The 19,880-nt window shown below is 45.9% G+C and overlaps 1 protein-coding gene across 4 annotated transcripts in view; it reads right to left on the reverse strand.

Annotated features, from left to right (window-relative positions):
- Positions 1-19,213, reverse strand: part of EHF (ETS homologous factor) — a 41,110-nt gene extending 21,897 nt beyond the window's left edge. Inside the window, exon 1 of one of the 4 annotated variants that reach the window (XM_086677701.1) lies at positions 19,049-19,213. Coding sequence is in view for 3 of the 4 variants with exons in the window: in XM_086677702.1 (XP_086533828.1) it covers positions 18,239-18,322 (84 nt within the window). In the remaining variant the exon portion in view is untranslated. Of the gene's footprint in view, positions 1-9,619; positions 10,239-18,238; positions 18,984-19,048 lie in introns of those variants that run through there. The other 3 variants (XM_086677702.1, XM_086677700.1, XM_086677699.1) reach the window with 3 other exon arrangements.
- Positions 19,214-19,880: the final 667 nt, after the last annotated feature.

A 19,880-nucleotide genomic window follows, 5' to 3' on the forward strand; every position in this document is an offset into this window, starting at 1 on the left:
TTAACTCAGACAAGTCACTGACCTCTCGGAACCTGTTTCCTCACAGGCAGAACGCAGATCACCAGACCTACTATGTGCGCTGGCTGGAGATTGAGTTTCTATACCTGGAGCGGTTGGCACAAATTAAGACACGGCTATATGGCAGGTGTTAGGAGGAGGAGAGTCACTCCCCCCCTGGTAACCCAAACCAGAAACAGTCTTGGGCCTCAGTTTCCCTGTGCAAAAATTTTAAAAAGGTGACTGAATCGATTCTTACGTCCCCTTCCAGAAACCTCTTTGCTTCTCTCTCTCAGAGAAGGCAAGCCCTCTTCTTCTTTTCCCATTGAGCTTTCTAGAGCAGTTGCCCTCAGCTAAGAAATCCAATGGGCGACTTCAGGGCAAAAGAAACCTGCAGGCCCCCAAAGGGGCAGCTGGGGGAGGGAAGGGGCACGGCCAGGTCTCCTGTTTGCTCAAGGCTGGGCTTGTTCCTCGCCAGCATTTGCTCAACCACAAGCAGTAGAAAGGTTACTGTTTAACCCTGAAAGAGCCGAAGCTCAGGGCCCAGCCCATCTGCATGGAGGGATCGGCCCTGCAGGGCTGGGGTGGGGGAAGTCTTCCCTGAAATTCTTTCACAAGGGTTTGCCTGCAGGGCTGTTTCAAAGTGACTGTTCCGTGGGACCCAGATGTGCCCTGGGCCAATCACCAGCTAGCTACTTCTCAGACAGCTCAGGGTTTCTGTTCACCACTTACTTCCCCCAAATCTAGAAGGCAGATTGATGTGAGGGCTAAGCAACCAGGCTTTAGATCTGGGGAGAGTTGGGCTCAGATCCCGGGTCCCCTGCTGTGTGGGACTTTGAGCAAGTTCCACGTCTGTCTAGCCAGAAACTTTCTGATCTTCACTTTCCCCACCTATAAATTGAGAACAGTCGCAAACTCACAGGGCTGAGAGAATCAAATGAGGTTGTGCATGTGGAAAGCTTAGCAATTAGTAAAAAGGGATCCCGTAAATACCACAGGACGACGCAGGCCAGTTCTCCACTTGTGACCAAGTGCCCACGGCCCCTTTCCTTGGGACAGGCATCTTTTCTGTCTGCAATCCCCTGACTGCATCCAGAACCCTTCAACCCACAGGGAAGCCTTTAGGATAAGGCGGCCACAGCTGTCCCATTACCACCTGCCCCCCTCCCGCCCCAAGAGGCTCCTCTACCCATGAGCACTGCTGCTCCTTGCTGGTACCCCCTTTGCTAGGGAAAGCAGCCAGAACAGAAAGGGGCCCTTTTTTTTTTTTTTTTTTTTTTTTTTTTTTTTTTTTTACGGGGCACAGTAAATGGTTACTACTCATAAAAGAGTTTATGTGTCTTAACCCTTACTGAGTCAGAGTTCACTTGAGCTCACCCAGGCTTATGAGGGAAGAAGGTCAGCGTCTCCAACCCATCATGGCATGCTGCCTGGGCAGTGCCCTGGAGGTGGGCACAGAGGGCCCGGGGCTAGCATAGCTGAATGACTTTCCCCAAGTTCTATTCCCTCTGAGGCCCAGTTCCTCGGGTGGAAAATGAGGACATTTGCCCCCCACCGACAGCCTCCCAAGAGTCTTGAGAAGATCAAATGAGATAATAGATAATAAACGTGTCTTGAGAATTGTAAAAAAGCATTATTATAACCAACTCACCCACACTCCCATATACTAATATAGACTTTCTATGGTACATGGTGATTACTTTATGGGGTATAAAAAGAAATCCTTTTAATTACAAAGTAGGGGGATTATTTAATGTTCCTCTTTAAGCTTCCCAGTTTACCTTCAGCATAGCTTTTATTATTTCTTTGAGAAAATGTATCATGTAGATACAGGTAGAGACTTTGGAACCTTGGAGGTGTGGGTTAGAATCCAGACTCCCCATCCGAGGCCATGTGATCTTGAGTATGCTAACCTTTCCAAACTCAATTTCTTCTCTGGCCTCAAAGGCGGCATGGAGGGGAATGTTGATGTCCTGTGTTGAAGGATGAATAACCCAATGGAGTTAAAGCTGTCCGGTCTGGCACAGTACACGTGGCCTCAATGAAAAATCAGTTCCTTTCCCCTTCTTTAAGTATCAGTTCTGAAGATGTTTCTCGAACATAGTTAACTTCTTCCGAGGTTGGAAAAAGTAAATTCAGAGCCTAAATAAGAATGACTCCACCTTTCAAGTCAAAAGCACGTGGAGAACAGAACCCACCTCTCTTCATCTCCAGCTCAAGGTGGGGGGGTTCCGGCAACTATCCTCAGCCAAGTGCTCTGGGTGAAAAGCAGATTTTCTCAAGTCTGCCTGAGACTGACATCCTGGGCTGGGAATGTTGTATGGCTGCCCTGGGCATTGTAGGGTGTTGGCTGCATCCCTGGACTGTAGCCATTAGATGCCAGATGCAACCCCTTCAGGCCTCCCCCCCCCACCCGCCCCCACTCTCAAAATATCCCCTGGGGCCAGATAACCCCCAGTTGAGAACACTACTTAAAAGAGAGCCCGTGGAGGCCGGCCGCTGCAGCTCAGGCTTTGATCATGCTGGTGTGGCGACCTTGGGCTGTCCCCTAGCTTTTCTGAACTGCTGTGCCCTCTCCTGGGAAAAAGGCCTGGCATTTGTACCTGCAGCATAAGTTTGCTAGAGGATTAAAAAAGATAAGGGGCTTTAAAGCCCCTAGGGCAGTGCTTGGTACAAATAAAGAGTAATTACCTCATATACACACACACACACACACACACACACACACACGCACGCACGCACGCCTGCACGCGCAAGCACACAACCTGTGAATTCTATTTCAAACCCAAAGTGGAATGAAATGCGGATTACCCAGAGGGTTTTTCCATCTGCATTCTCTTATCCCTCCCTTCATGAGCAACAACAACTGGAGAGAATGGTATTTGACTCTGTGCCCCAGTGATTGCCCAGACTTCCACATCTACCCAAGAAATCACCCTCTGTGCAGCAGCTCCTTTCTTTCTTCTTTTCTTTTTTCTTTTTCTTCCTTCCCTTCCCTTCCTTCCTTCCTCTTCCTTCCTTCTTCCTTTCCCTTCTCCTTCCTTCCTTCTTTCCCTCTCCCTCCCTCTCTCTCTTTCTCTCTTTCTAAATTGTTTTTATTTTTAAGTAATCTCTACACCCAACACAGGTCTCAAACTCACAACCCCAAGATCAAGAGTTGCATGCTCCACCCACTGAGGCAGCCCGGCGCCCCCTGCGCAGCATTTTCTAAGACTGACACTTCTGGAGACAGAAGTCCGCTCTATATTTGAAGAGGAAGAGCCAGGCACGCTACCCAGTAGACCCTGTACAGATGAGTACTTCATGCCAGGCTTCCAGCCCGGACCTATTCAACCTTAGGCATCAACTGCCCTGTAAATGATGAGCCACTAGCATTTGGTCAATCCAAAACCCATTTCTGCAGAGAGATAACACTGCACTGTGCCGGGGTGGCCACAGCCCACATTGATGGGGGAGAGACAGGCCACTTTCTCCTTCCCAATTCGTCAATGGGAAGATGCAGGTGAAACGCAAACCCCCACGGTGCCCCAGTTGCTAAGGACTAGGGCCACTTCTGTGCCAGTCAGATGTGCAGACGAGTCACTATCTTCCCCCGGTCCTCCTCCAGGCTTTCATCAAAGGCTAAGTTCCTATCTGGTACCAGCTTGACTGATGTGTGGGTTAAATGAGAATGTTTCCAAAGTTCTCACATATTATCTCGCACATGGTAAGTGCCCCCAAAATGTCAGCTATTGTTATAAGTTCTGCCCATGAGTCTCTCGTTAAACTGTGTTGATCGCCTTGCGAGGACATTCTTGGGGTCAGGGTAGATCCTTCAGAGGCAGGATAGTGTAATGGTTGGGAGCTCTCATCTCTGGAGTCAGACAAACGTGGTTCGAATCCTGGCTTTGCCAATTTACTAATGGGGCAAGTTTGGACAAGTTATTCAGCTTCTTTGGGCCCTAATTTTCTCGTTTATAAAATGAGATGATATGAAAAGGGTTGTTGAAAGACAAAATGAGATGATGCCTGTAAAATCCTTGGAAAAGTGTTTGACACATAGTAAGTACTCGATAGATGTCAGGTGGTGTTTATAATTATTATTATTATTATTCTTTATCGTGTGATTACTGTTATTTTACTGCATCTCCAAGGAGGAAATTGAGAGCCAAGTTCATTTCAAGCAAGGCTTGTAACTTCTACCATCCATACAATGCTTTGCAATCCCAGGTTGCCAGCATAGTCAAGTCGAGGCTGGATCTCCGGCCTCCCCACCTCCCATTTTGGACTGCTCTATGGATGCGCCATCAGGCTGAGCTATGACCAGCATCTCTCAGCCTCTGCTCACAGAAGCTGTGCTCTGCCCCTCCGGGCATGGTCCCTGCTCAGGGACTAAAAGCCATCCCTCCTGTTCCTCCTTCCTCCTACCAGACACACCATGCTGCCGGGAGCAGTGGGACAGCACAACCCCACCAGCTCTTCATTACCGCCTTGGCATCGTACTTTCACACACCAGTTGGTTTGCAGGTGCAGAGGAGAAGGGCAGGAGCTCCTGGAAGACCGTGGCCAGAGGGCTTCTCTATCCTACGGGGCCCCTTGGCCCAAGGAATGCTCGATTACTGCAAATCTAGGATTTGAGTCTCATAGGGACAGAAAAGCAAGGGGAAGGAGGCACGGCTGGGACTCTGGCAGGGAGCTGGAGCCATATACCTTAGAACCTAGAAGGTCCTGCCCAGTCTTGGGGCTCCTAAGAAGACCAAGCACTGCTCAACTGATTTCTCTTCCTTTTGTTTTCTTACATGTTTATTATTTATTTTGAGAGAGAGAGAGAGAGAGAGAGAGAATCCTAACCAGGCTCCATGCTGTGAGTGCAGAGCCTGACATGGGGCTCAATCTCACAAAACGTGAGATCATGACCTGAGCTGAAATCAAGAGTTGGGTGTTCAACTGACTGAGCTGCTCAGGTGCCACTCTCTCTTCTTAAATATACATAGAGAACCTGCTAGCAGAGACAAACATGACCTAGTTTGGGCATGCTCATCTGGAGGGATGTAGGTCTTTCGATCCATGGTGTGGCTACTGAGATCTAGGACCGAACACTGTAAAATAAATAAATAAATAAGTAAATAAATAAATAAATAAATAAATAACAACAACAACTATAGTATAGCCCTTAGGGCTTAGTGAACATTTAAAATGTGCCAACTCTATGATGATAGTCTTTTTTTTTTAATTTTTTTTTTCAACGTTTTTTATTTATTTTTGGGACAGAGAGAGACAGAGCATGAACGGGGGAGGCGCAGAGAGAGAGGGAGACACAGAATCGGAAACAGGCTCCAGGCTCCGAGCCATCAGCCCAGAGCTTGACGCGGGGCTCGAACTCACGGAGCGCGAGATCGTGACCTGGCTGAAGTCGGACGCTTAACCGACTGCGCCACCCAGGCGCCCCTATGATGATAGTCTTAAATGCGTTATCTCAGTCAGTACTCACAATAACCCTATAAGGTATTATGTCACCTAACAGATGGCCTATCTGAGGCTCAGAGAGGTCAGGTAACTTGTTCATGGTCACACTGGTTAGCAAGAATTGGAGCCAAAAGAGAATGGAAACTCGGACTGTCCAGCAATAAATCTCTGGGAACTTAGCCGCTTTCTGCTGAGAAGCGCGTGTTTGGCCAGAAGACAGAGTTGCTTTCAACCCCTCCCCCCTTTCCATACAGAGTCACAGCATTCTCCCTGTGCCATCTGGGGCCTCACACCTTTATTGAGCTTCTCCAAGGTTATAAAATTCTCTGGTCCATCCAAGCATGCCAGGACCCCCAGTGAGTCTCTGTCTTCTCTCTTGCCAGTATATCAGAGAGAGCCTTCAGAATGAAAGAATAGAAAGCTGCTTTCATTTTGCCACTTCTACAAGATGCTCAGGTAGGAATGTGTTAGTAGCCTGAAAACTGGGCCATGACAGCCCTATAGCCATTAAAACAGATCTATGTATATATACGTATCTATGCGCACACGCACATGTATATATGTGGATACGTATGCCATCTATATGAACATGTATACACATATAATATAAATACTCTTTCTATGACTCAGTAAAGTAATTTGTATTTTATATTTTGGAAATAAACTAGCCCATAATTATTTTCTTCCTCTGAATGAGACCTCAGGACAAAAAACATGGTTTGCTCCTGCTGTGAGGGTGAAAACACACTGGGAGCGATCAGAGTCACAGAGTAGATCTGAAGCAGGGCTCGGCCTGCATTCCCTGTCCCCAGCCCCAGAGGACTGAAGAGTCAAAGTCATGGTCTGCCCTCTTCCCAACTCCTTTATTCATTCAACCACATCATCCCCGAACTGCCACAGAATTGGCTGCCTCGTGGGTATTTTTACTCCTCAAGCCAGAGGAGCAATTAGGCATTTTAAATAATTACTTTTGTGATGACGGCGATATTCAGACCATTCTGGGTCCTTAATCAAAGTTACCAGCAGGTGAATTCACAGCATTTGCCCTGAGGATATTCCACCAGCTTCCTGACTTCCTGTTTCAATACGACTGTCATTTCAAAAGAACTACTCCCAAAGAGGAGAAAAGAAAATTCATGTACGTGTGAAATTTAACTGAATGTAAGACAGGCAATAATTCATGTTTTCCAAATGAATCAAAATGTGAATCAAGCTTGGGGAATGTATTTGATCCTCTTGGGATTACCTCACAGGTAATTTCATACCCTCATAATGTGTTTTGAAATAGACATTTCACGTTCCCAGGGGCAATATCTGAAGCATTATTCCTGTGCTTTCAAGCGTTTTCATGAGTGATGATGCAGTGTTGGGAAGCCAAGTGTTGATCCATTATAGATACACTTTACTGACTGTAAGCCATTTGGAAATATACATATCATGCTGATCTTTATCATTCTTGGTGCCAGACTCATACAAGATGCAGATACTGACAGAGGACAGGCACCAAAGTTGATTAAAAGATTGCCTTATATGACCTCCTGGGCCTTTATCAATCCCTTTCAGATATGACAAACTAAGAATAGGGCAAGCTTTGAATCTTCAAAGGTCATAGAGCCTTTGGAAACTAGGGCTCTCTTATCCCAAAAATGCACATTCACACCTTGCTTTGCATATATTTTTGTGGGTCCCAGGCCCTCTAAAGACCACTGACTCCTACAGATCCCTGTATGCTATGGATCTTTAAGAAATCTCTCTTATACTCATGGTAGATTGAAATTTAAAGAAACCTTTGTAGTGGAGTCAGGGCCAGGAGACATAAGTTTATTCTGACACATGAGAGAAAGCCTGAGAGACTCTATTCTTACCCTCTTACTTGGCACGGACGTTACCCTGTTTCCCTACGGTGATAACAGGAAGAGCCCCACCAACCCCCTCCGTCGGCAGTTGAAGTAGGAACAAGGCTTCATTCATTCTGGACCTCTGTTTGGCAATGCAGTAAAGAATTCACCATTTTCCCCACACCCTGAACATCAGTATCTGTCTCCCTGCTAATCCCCTTTCTCCAGTCTAAAACCAAATGATCATAAAATAGAGAGGAAACTGTATAGCAGAAGAAAAACAGGCCTCACTTCCTATTACAACCACAGGTGTCTACAGGTCTTTGGAAAGACCCAGGTGTGGAGACTAGAGCATCCAGGCTGAAGAGGTCACACAGGTGTCCCTCAAAGTTTGGTCTATAGACCACCCGTATCATCATCACCTAAGGAGGGCTTAAACTTAAAGTTTTCTTGGGTCCCACCCCAAACCTCTGAATCAGAATCTTCATTTTTAAGAAGCTCCCTTCACCAATCTTTAAGCAATATTACGGTTTAGAACTTCTGGTCCTAGACTCACTACTTGTCTCCCCTCAAATTTTCACAACAAGATAGCTAACTCCGGGAGATATTATCTTTGAAGGGAACACCTCGGAGTGGAAATCCTCTCAAAGTCAGAGATAACTCCTGCAGTCCAGAGAACTCAAGCTCCAAGCCACCTGTGGAGAGTCTATCACATTATTTGCTAACTTGAAATAAAGCAGGCCCTAATGCTCAGTCCTACTGAATTGTTAAATTCAACAGTGCTCAGCTATTCACAAGTATGAGCCTTTGAAGACCTGAACCAACAAACCTTGCCTCAGAACATAGCCTTTGCAGAGGATTTAGATGACGATCGCTTCCATCACAAAATCTCATGGCTAGCTTACCCAACCCACTCCCCATCTTAGGCTTTCAAAAGATTACTCAACCACCCTAGATTTGAGGCTTCATACCCAAGAAAATTGCTGTCTTAGCCTTCAGTGGCAAGAAATGGTCATCAAGAAATGCTTGTCTTGCTAATGTACATATTTACTCATCCCCTTCAGTTAATATACATTTATGGAATGTCTACTAGGTGCTGGGCACTCTGCTAGGTGCTGGGGACACAAAAATGAACAGAACATAGACGCTGCCCTCCCCTGATGGACTATTCAGCAAAGACACCACTTCCGAAACAATGGTAGCTCTTTCCAAAGTCGCCTGAGCTCATTCCCCACCTCCTGTTGGGGAGAGCGTGAAGCCAGAGCAGAGGGAGCCAGGCAGCCTGCTGGCGTTTGGAAACAACCAACCTTGGAAAGAACCGTGACTACATTTAAAAGCAGGACGGATTCTCTCTGGCAACCCCATGCCCTTGCCTTCACAGGACACCCGTACTAAGATATCGAACTGGCAGACAGGATAATGCCCCCGACTGTCACAAAGCAGCCTCAGCCAAAACCAATTTCCACTCGGGAGAGAATAAGGTAGTTAGTTGTCTGGCTGGCTGATTGTCCGTCCCCAAGACAATGGCACGTTTCTGTGTGGGAGGGTTAGGAGCAAGCTGTTAACATAAAACCCACCGTAAACAGAGCTGTTAATTCAGTCGCTGGCAGGGTCTTCTGTTATCTTCTGAATACCTCCCAGAGGGTATAAGCCCTACCTTTTCATTTGAGTTGGCAGCAGAGTTATTTTTTTGCACCTGTTGCTCTGCTCCAATAACAACGCAGTTAAGCATTGATTTGTTGGAAAATAAACAGAAAAAGGCAAAGAAAGGCATCTGCCCGAACAGCCTGAGCTGGTTTGACTGAGCATTCATGCCAATTTGTTTTTCCTATAAAAACCAAAGAAAAACCTGTGCTTTCAGTTTGGATGCTCCCTTCCCACTCCCTCAGAAGAAAAGGAGGTATCGAATAGACTGGCCAGAGCTGGCAGGGCCACGAAGCCAGAAGACTGGCTTCCAGTCTTTTATTTTTTTTCCATCGGCTGGCTCTGCGAAGGCACTGAGGGGTGTCCAAGATCTGCAGCATGACACGGCCTGCCTCCAGTCAGCCCAGGTTAAGATCATGAATCAGATTAAGAGGGGCAGAGAAGGGGCTGCCAGGATACGATCAAAACCCAAACCCCGCTCTTCCCAATGGTTGACTTCCGAAAGTCAACACGGCTCAGGGAGGAGGTGTGGTCTCCAGGTTACCTCCTAAAGCCGAGACTCAGCGTGTCGAGTCTCAGTCCAGCCTCTCCCACAGATTTCCTCGGTCCAGCCCTGGGCAATAAGCAGAATGTGAAAACCTCTGGTCCCTGGACCATAGTTTTTCCATCAGGGAAACGAGGCTATCCATACCTACCTCGAAGGTGGGCTGTGTAGACTCCCTCATGTCCCGCCAAGTGACTTGAGGTCCCACGTCCAATGTGGAAAGGACCCGAGACGTTGAGGATGTGATTTCCGCATTAATTCAAGCATGATTGCCCTCCCATTTCTCATCACTCTGTCAATATCACATGATGAGCTCAAGCCCAAAAGGGCCACAAAGAGCTAAACAAATCACTCAAATGTAGATCACAACAACACTAATTAAGCAATGGCATCACTACCCAGCCTTCAACGTACACAATCAGAGAAAGCCTCTCAGTGTCTCTTTCGAAGCCTTGAGAAGCAAGCACAGGACGTGGGCAATGTGTGATGTTCCCCTCGATTACCACCTACCCCCGGCTTTCTCTCAGCCATTCGGTCTTCATCATCACCAGACAACCGGCTCAATGGGGGAGTCACGGCAGCTGGTGGGGCCTCAGAAATGCCGCTTCCCAGGGAGCGTTAAGAGCTGGGTGTTCTGACAGGGGAGGGACATGGCTGGCTGAGCATTCCCCAGCATTCTTGTCATGAGCAGGGCGGGAGTGGAGTGCCTCCGAACCAAACTGGGCAGCCAGAAAAATAAAAGATTTAACAACACCCTCAGTTGACTGAAAAAAAAAAAAAAAGAAAGAAAGAAAGAAAAAGAAAAAAAAAAAAAAAAAAGAAGACCGACTGTGCAGGAATGCGGGAAGGGTGGAGAGAGGTAAGAGGTGGGGATTGGAGCCAGGGAGGGGTTGGGATGCACTGGAACAATGGATTTGACCGTGTCGAGATTCGAGTTTCTTTCCAGGAAAAAACCAAGATGCTGCAGCCAAAGGAAGATCGATAGCCACTAAGTGGAATCTCTCAGACTAATTACAAAACAACAACCAAAACTATGATAGCAACGATAGTTTCTATTTATCGAGCAGTCCTGACGTGCTAGGAGTTGAGCTAGACTTTAAATGATCTCGTTCAGTCCTTGCCATAACCCCGGACATTGGTACTAATAATTATCCCCATTTTACAGCTGAGGAGGCACAAGAGTGTAGGCAACTTGCCCGGGGACACAGAGCTAGTAAATGGGGGACTGGATATATTTCAATAAATGTACGGGGCCGGGAGCGGGGTTCTGGGAATGACAGGAAATGCAACAGAATTCTCTGTAACTTTGAAAACGGATCCTTTGTATTTCTGAAGCGGGGGTGTCTTTTAGGACCTCACGCTTTTATTTTGGAAATTGAGATTCTTTAAGGACAGCTCCCATAATTTTTGCCCTAAATGTGGATAGGAGGCACACCAATCAGCCTGGTGGCATACTACAAAACGTGCCTCTGGTGTCCATCAGCCCAGATGCTACAGACACAGCAGCACATGGCCCCTCAAACCCATCTGTCAAACTTTAGTCCGGCTTCTCGTCGAAAGCCCCGCATTGACTCAGGGGTTGGGCTTGGCTGCTCGAAGCCACCTCAGACTTATTAGCCATGATAAAAGAGCAGTCATAACAACAAGGAAAAAAACACTGTTGAAAAATTAAGGGGAAATTATGGCTCCTTTGGAAGAGCACCTTATGCCTGAGCCGTCACACATAGGTCCTGATGACAGACCTGCTGTGTTGTAGACATCACACCAATGAAAGAAAGGATGTGGATGTGTCATTTAGAGCCTGAATCCCATCACTCTGACAAACGAACCTAGGAAAGGTCCCCCATCTTCCACCAGGTCCACGATCCTGGGACAGTTTGTAAAAACAGAGCTGTAAAATGCAGACAGAACCTCATAAAGCTTATTCCATGATCATCTTTGAACTTGAGAAGCAAATGCTATTTGAATTTCCTCACAGACGAGGGGATCTCCTCTTTAGAAGTAGGGCTTTCTTTTCCCACAGATAACCCTTAAATGACAGTGGGCAAGAAAGCCAAGTTCATTCATAGCACCTTCCTACAAGAATGACAGGCTCTCGGCACACCGGGGCTCATTTTCCCTTGCAGAGCACACTTTGGAAAGTAAAAAAATGAAGACAACTCATCATCAAACCTAGGTAGCTCCCTACCAGAAAGGTAGGGAACCAGGTGCCTTCCAGCCTGTTACTCAGACATTCCTCTAGTTGCTTCAGAGGAAAGAAATCTTTGATGTTCAAAAAGAAAAAAAAAAAGAAAAAAATCATAAAACTCACCAACTCAGAAACTACAGCCTCCCTCTGTGACAGGCCTCAGCTTTCCACCAAAGGTCAGCTAGATGAGTAAGGAGGAACAGGGGGATCTCCACAGTAGAGTCCCAGCTTCCGGGTATCAGGAGTTGTCACACATTACAACATCGTCACATCCAGAGACGGACCGAGCTACATAATTCGCAGGGCTTGGCGCAAAAGGAAAATGCAGAGCCCCTTGTTCAAACTGTATGAATTTCAGAGCATGAAACCAAGCACAGAGCCTTTCTAAATGTGGAGCCCTGTGTTACTGCACAGGTTGTATACTGAGGACATTGGCCCGGTCCAGGGGGTCAGTCCCATCCCCTGTCTTCACCTGCATCTATACTCAATCAACATGGGGAGAAGAGGGAAATCTTTTGTCATTGCCCCAGGAATGATCTCCTGGAGCATTTGGTAGTATTAAGTAAAATATGACATTGAACATGCCTTAATAACACCTAGCTTATGGCCGGCACCCAACAAATGTTAGCTGTTATTACTATTACTATTATTATTATTAATTATGATTAATCATTATTTTCATTATGCCGAGGTCCCTCCACAACTCCAAAGCTACCCATAGGCAAAAGCAAAGAGTGGGAAGAACATATACCCCTGTTTTTACAGAGACCATCTGTTAGCTGAAGTCATTCAGAAATCATTTCACTGGCCCTGTGCAAGAGAATGATCTAAATTAAGGGTTCCTAGCCTTTTACTTGTATCCATAGACCCATTTTTCAGTCTGGTATTGACCTATGGACCCCTCCTCAAAATAATGCTTTTAAATGACAAACTAAAATAGCAAGATTAGGAAGGAAGCTTATATTGAAATACAACAATCGGCTTTTTAAATACTTTTACAATTAATGTGATATAATAATAGTATATATGCTTCTTAACACATTAAATAAGAATATCTAGTGCAGGTCAAACAACCTCCATGGCATCAAAATTATGACGAACATCGATATTTTGAGGCATCTGCAACAGGTGTAATGTATATTAAAATGTCTGTAATTTCTCTTGGTGACAGTCAGTTACAGCTAACATTACTGTAGAATTTTGCCTACATTTACATTGAAAGAAAATGTCAGATTTTAATTAGATGATTAAAAACAAAAATATCATTTTTTTTCCACATCCAGGTTGACAAACCACCTGTATTTTCTCCATGTACACCAGGAGCCTCTTGGATCCCAGGTTAGAGTCTTGCTGTTTTATTAACAGCAAACACTTCTTGTTTGACTCAAATAGCCTCTAGATACCGTTTCCACATGACTACAAGTGTCATCTGACCAATTTACCAAGAGGCAGACCCCTGTTGGGTCTGGCAATGGTATCTTGGCAATTGTTTTCAAAGCCTCCAGAACACCCAGGGTGGCGGTTAGTACACACCTGGAGGTAATATCAAGAATTTTAGGGGTGGGCAATGGTCTATGAGGTTGCAGCTAGTCAAGTGAACTGCCTTGTGGGGGATCAGCTTCTTCTGGAGGCCCCTTCTATGGCAGGTATCAAGACACATGGGTAGGAACATGCTGTGTGCCTGCACCAAGCCTTGCTTGGAACTCCCACAGGCGGTGGCGTGCAGCCAGCTTAGGACAAGCTCCATCTGGAAGCCCCCCATGAACACGGTTCACTCCATGTCCCTGCTGCCTGCCTTCTCCAGTGAAAACCTTATGGCATTTATTTCCATGGGCTAAGTGCAAAACCAATGTTGATCACTTTGAAAACAAAATCCCGGAATTATCCATCCACTCTCACCCAGTCAAGAGTCTTTGAGAACACCCCTGTTGAGGACTTAGCCTCAATTTCCATTCCACAAATTACTAAGTATTTACTTACAAGCATTTGTCCAGGTGTTTTTAGATAGGAGGGGGGGTGGTGGCGGCTCTAATTTAATCCTCACGATAGCCATGTGCAGATGTGATTAACCTCATTTTCCAGAAAGGAAACTTAGAGTCTAGAGCTTGTATAACTCACCCAGAGTCACTCAGCTACTCAGTGGCAGGGTCACATTTGAACCCAGGTACTCTGACGCTACACCTGGTGTTCTCTGTGCCACATTCCAGCTGCTTCCAGGCAACAAAAACTCACAGCCTCCTGCCCGTTCCGATACACAAGTGGTCAAAGTCTACTCTTCATCAGTGTTCCTCAACCCACAGCCTTCTGGCTGGTGGAGTTAAGTTGGGTGAAAGATGAGCTAAGTGCTGTCTGAGTTTCTAAGTGAACACAACTGAGACAGAGGCTGAACTTGGGGCCAAATCTAAAGCCCCTTTCAAAGACAAAACAAGTCTTGTGAGTAGTCACCATGAAAACAGTGCCGAAAATAGCCTTCACCTTCCAGATCTCACTTACCATGTCCACCAAAATATATCATTTGCCCTATTGAGGGAGGTTCGTTTTGAAAGGTTCCTAAGAGGGATCCCAAAATAATCTCCACAAGACAGCCATATTCTCCAAGCTCCATTGTCATACACAAAAAATGGAAGACCCCCTTCATATTTCAAGAAAGAGCCAATAGACTATTAGAAGAAATTTGTACCAAGCTGAGAAAGGGCTGGCAGGGTGATGGAAATTTCTCATATCACGGTTGGGCCAATAAGGGCCCAGCCCCCAAGATTGTTCATTTTGTGTCCATGACATAGAGTGAGGTGGAAGGGACAAAAGATGCAATTTTAAGTTCACCACAATCACATCAACTTCAAAAAAAAAAAAATGCATCGAGACAGGGTCATACAAAAGTAAAAATACGTAGCTATGTTAAAATAATGGGCTTAATCAGGTGGTCTAGTAGAGTAATAATCAAAATATTATAGAAGGCACTTCATTCTCTTTTTATTTTTGGCTTCGTTTTCCTCCGAAAACATGTTCAAATGCCCCCATGCTGGCCATATTTTAAATAAATAGGCAGATACTCTTAATAGTGTTGAAGATGCTTCTGAGAAGGAGGCTCTAAGGACAAGGGTGTGTGGAAAGATCGGAAGAGAAGAGGTAATGTGAATCCGATGAACCAGAACAGGGGGCCCAGTCCATAAAACAAACCAGAGTGTGGTTAGGTGCTAGTGAAATCAATTTTCAAAGGGGTATTTTACAGGGTGTCTCTTTTAAAACAAGGCCAATTAGAACCCCTGGAGCCTCTTTAAATGGGCCACTCTGCTTGACCCTGTTGTAAGCTCCGGCTGCTCCAGAGTCATGCTGAGGCCCTCTGAGAGCACCAAGTCTCCAGGTTGGCTGCCCAGTGGCTGGGCCAGCCACACTCCCCTTCTGATTACCTCTTGGGTCTTCCTCTAGAACAAGTGAGTCCATATCCATCCAATCTACCCAATCATCCATGGGCAATCAGTCAAGCAAGCTGATCAGCACCACACAAATGGAGTAGACTCCACGGGTGCCTGAATGTTCGCCTTTCAGCAGGCCACTTTGGTGTTTTACAGAAGATATCATTAGAGTCCCTGCTTGTGTCCACTGGCTGCCACAAAACACCTGGTTTTCATCCACTTCTATACTCCCACCAACTTTGGACACATGAGGCGAATCGATAAAGACGGGACGTTGCCACGGGAACAGATACTGACGCCCTTCATAAAGACTCCAGGAATCCGATCTTAATACCTCCACCAGGTATATCCCTCAGCCAAGGTTCTGAAGACCTTAAGGAAGCCGTTGAAGGGCTCCTACTCTCTTCCTTTCCCATCTCATCCTTAGGAGGGCAGCTCCCACCCCTTCTCAGCTGCTGCCACTCAAGCTAAACCAGCTGACCACTAGGCTTACCTGCTTTCTCCCGGTCATCAGCATTTGAGGGTGGAAATGCATCTTAAAGATAATCGGGTTCAAACTCCTTTGTTTGAATGAGGAAATGGAAGCCCAGAAAGCTGGAGCGTGCTGGTCTGGGCACACAGCTTTACCAGGACTAGACAACCAGGTCTCCTGACTTCCAGTCCTGTATACTGCCTTGTACACACTGTGCCCCAATCATTCAAAAGCGTAAGTCTGAAATTCTTCAGGGAAGATTCTTAAAGAAATATCCTATCCGCCACCCCCCACCCACCCCGCCCCGCCGAAGTCCAATAAACTTTTTGTCAAATAACTCTGAGGGATCTGTGGACATTTCTATTCCAGCACATCTCGGCTTCCTGACATCAATGCCATTTGGCCTGAACATACCTCTCATCCTAATATTAGCTGCTGCGGGAGCCATTCTCCCCACTGCACTATTTGTTTCCTGCATAACCTAAGAGTCTGGCCCTTTAAAACCCTGTTCAATGGAAACAAACAGAATAGCCACCTATTTCTAGCAAGAGCCTGCACCTTAAAACAGATCATATAATTTAAAATCATACTATTAAAAATTAGAAGGGTGCCTGGGTGGCTCAGTCGGTTAAGCGTCCGACTTCGGCTCAGGTCATGATCTCACAGTTCGTGAGTTCGAGCCCCGCGTCAGGCTCTGTGCTGACAGCTCAGAGCCTGGACCCTGCTTCAGGTTCTGTGTCTCCCTCTCTCTCTGCCCCTCCCCTGCTCATGCTCTGTCTCTCTCTGTCTCAAAAAATAAACATTAAAAAAAAATTTTTTTTAATTAGATAAGAAAACATTAAGAAAAATTTAGTATCTTCTTCATCTCCTCAGTTATTCAGCAACAGATTTTAGAGAACACAGGCAAGATATGGCTGCCTTCCTGCTTCTGTCTTCAGATGACAATCCCCCCCACCCCCCACGGACTCAGTTTACCCAAGCCGAAAGCCACCGCACTTCATCGGTTACTCAGGAACAAAGCCAGGGTGAGAACTCGTGGTCTCTAAACATAGAGCCTGAAGTGGAGTCAATGCCTCCCCACCAGGGCTCCACCCACAACAGAAATGACTGTCGCTTCCATTTTACCAGAAAGAGCTGTCAACAAAAGAAACAGGCTGAAACAGCGGCAAAAAGGTGTCACTGAAAATCAGGTTCCAAGTTTGTATTTGGTCCCTTAAAATTGTGGCACTGCTTCTCAAGTGCGCTGGCAGGTTCTGCCGTGGCATTCTTGGTATCCACCCCACCCCATCTCCCACAGGTCTTTGAAAATCACATCTGTTAGATAGGGTGTGGGGATGCCTCCGTCTGGAGAAAGGGGAACAGACTGGCTTTTTACTGATTTGTATAAACCTCTCCGTCTATGCCTCCTGTTTCACATCAGGCAAGGTTCTTACACTGGGCTTTCAGAAGAGCGAGGGGGTCTGAAAAACACAGCCCAGTGCTAAAATTCCCTAATTTAGGGGATCGGGGAAGGACAAGGAGGAAATAAAATATTACAAGATTGCAGAGAGCTAAATTGTCCTTCCTGAAAGTGAACTTTGGCCCAGAGCACTCACGTTTGGACCTAGGACCTGATATGAGTTCCTTCCAGTTTCCAATGAGTTAATTGGATGCATTATCTCAGCCTCTCAAGGGGTCAAAAAGATATTGAAAGAGGATCTAGGTAAATTGACGGGGGCATAAACACAGAACTATAAGTGTGAGTGTAGGACTTTTCAGAGGTTCAGAAAGGCCCCAGGCGTTTCCATTTGGGGAGCTCACGATATATTAAAAAATGGAAAAAAATAATGAAAACAACATTGTTTGAATTTAACAACTAGATGCTTTTTAACACAAAAGAACAAATATAATTGAATTTTAGATCTTCCATACATATGAGGCCTGAATCAAATTCATTGCCCTGCCCACGGTCACCCTAGAAAGGGCCTGGCTAACACTGCCATCTTGAACAACAACGCGAGAGAACTCACAGCAGCGTTACTCCCTCCAAGTTACCTTCTTTTAAAATGCCTCCGCAAAATACTTCGGACACATGCAGAAGGATTGTCTCCATTATATTTGTAATTTTTTCAAATGTGATCACAGACTTCCAAAAGACCCTCATTTCCTGTTCCCATTGTTTTTAAAAGCTGTCCATATCAGTCATTAGCAGTTGGTGTAGAAAAGATGTGACCCTACACAACTTTGTGTTATAAGAACATGGAATGGATGAATTATTTCACAGCCTCGGAATTCTAGATCTCATAAAGAGGACAAGCGAAGAAGCCTTCCGCAACTCCAAATACAGTTATTAAAATTATTCTTGAAATCTTTTAAGAGCCTTTTTCTGGTAGGGTCTCTAGCCCACGAGACGTTTCCTAACGACTTCGTCTTTCCTATTGGAAATTAGCGCTTCCCTCGACCTCGTGGAATTAGCACATGACCACTCGTGATCCCTGACTACCTGTTTACACACAGAAAGGCTCTATCTGAACACATCCTCACACGTATGCCTACAGAACCAATTCCTGAATTAGACCTTCCATCGGAAAGTTCTCAATCCAGTCACTTACTTACACTTACACTGGGAATATACTAAATCCACTCAAAGACAGATGGTGAAAATGTTACTTCCCAACACCATGTTGTCATGTACCAACAAGATTAATTCCCCACTGTTCCCAGTTCCATCCACACTGAGGCCAACACTTCTCCACGGTGTCCAAACAATATTAAAAGAGTCCCTGTTTTGGAAGGCATTTGGTGCTGCTGACTCACAACTGCCTGTCTGGTCTCAGTAGCCCATTATGGCACAAACAAAGGGTTAATCTGTCCCCTTGCAATATGGCAAAACTCTTTGCCAATTTTTTTTTTTTCTCTGGACAGAGCCATTTTTAGGTGTACATTTCTCCCCAGTGCCCTTGCCTACCTGGACTGCCCGACCACTTTCTCCAGTGTGGATGCGTGCGCCATTGCCCGTTCCCAGCCATTTTCCAACAACAGAGCATGTTACAGACAAATCTGCCTTTCCCTACAACCAATGAGTCAGAAAAATTACCGACAGAAGACCTCTCTCCAAAGTGATGATGTGTGCTCCGAGCCCCAACAGCCATTTAACCAACCAGCTTTTCATTGAGCTATATCAGGGTCACCTGTCCCTAGCTTCCTTTTTGTTTCAGAACTCAGCCCAGGGAAATGGCTTTGTCACGCAGAGGGAACCCAAGGGGCTTTTAAATCCACAGTGATTGGGAGTCCGAACTCAATGCAGCCAATTCACAGATAATATCCAAAGAAGCCCGGCTGCCTTCCAAAATAAAATTCTAATAAGACCCAGTGAGGTGAGCGCAGGTGAGGCGAGCTTCACTTCCTGCCAGCTGCCTCCGGGAGTCTGTTTTATTTTCATCTGTCTGCTTCAAGGCAGGCTTCTCTTTCCACTCAGGTGTTTGAACTCCAGATTCAAAAGAAGGTTTAAAAATAAAGACTTACCTCATTTACCTAACGATTCTGGGTGGGAAATCCAATAGCTGTGGCTAATGGAGGGGAGACAGCATGTAGCACTCACACCAGCTCCTACAGGGATAGGGAACCAGGGGTGATATCACGTCTGAGCCCTCATCAGAGTGGAGATAAATGCATATGACAATAATTTTAAATCATTTTGTAGGATGTTAAGCAATAAGCCACCAACCGGGAATTCCCTAAGTCACTTCCCCCTCTGCTGATTGGCCGCCGGGCTCTTTAAAAAAATAAAATAAAGGATTACAAACATCGGCTCATTTGCATTTGGCCAACTCACACGTTAGTGTTCAAACAAAACAGGTCTAACCAGGTTATGCCTGTGTCTCAAGAACAGAGAGACAACCTGTTAATGGATGAGGAATTGATTTGGTGACTGTTCTTTTCAGCTTAGAGGCTGTTTGAGGTGAAAAGCACCCGCGCTGGCTCCCCCAGAACACCATCGGGAAGGGTGCGCGTAAAAGCAAGCTAAGCAGAAGTTCAAATCTGGAGGAAATGATGGGGGGGGGTGCTCTTAAACACCTGTCTTGTGTACTAATCTTTATTTAGTCCACTCTCCTTTGGCATCAAGATCAGTGCCCTGGCTGTGCAGGCACCAGATTCTGAAGCGGCTCTCTCCAGGTGCCATGACTGTCTCTTTGACAGTGACCCTTGGCAATTTCCATGGACTTTGAAAAACCAATCTCTCCCCTGGCCCCAGATAAGAGCTTTGGGAAGTTTGAAGGGAGAGTCCTGAGAGAGAGGGTTGAATCTGAGTTGTTCAGGTGGAACAGTCAACTCTCAACAATGCAAGAGCTGACTA

Source organism: Puma concolor, chromosome D1 (genome assembly GCF_028749965.1).
Source record: "Puma concolor isolate L17-30 chromosome D1, mPumCon1.1.hap2, whole genome shotgun sequence".
NCBI classification, from domain to species: Eukaryota; Metazoa; Chordata; class Mammalia; order Carnivora; family Felidae; genus Puma; species Puma concolor.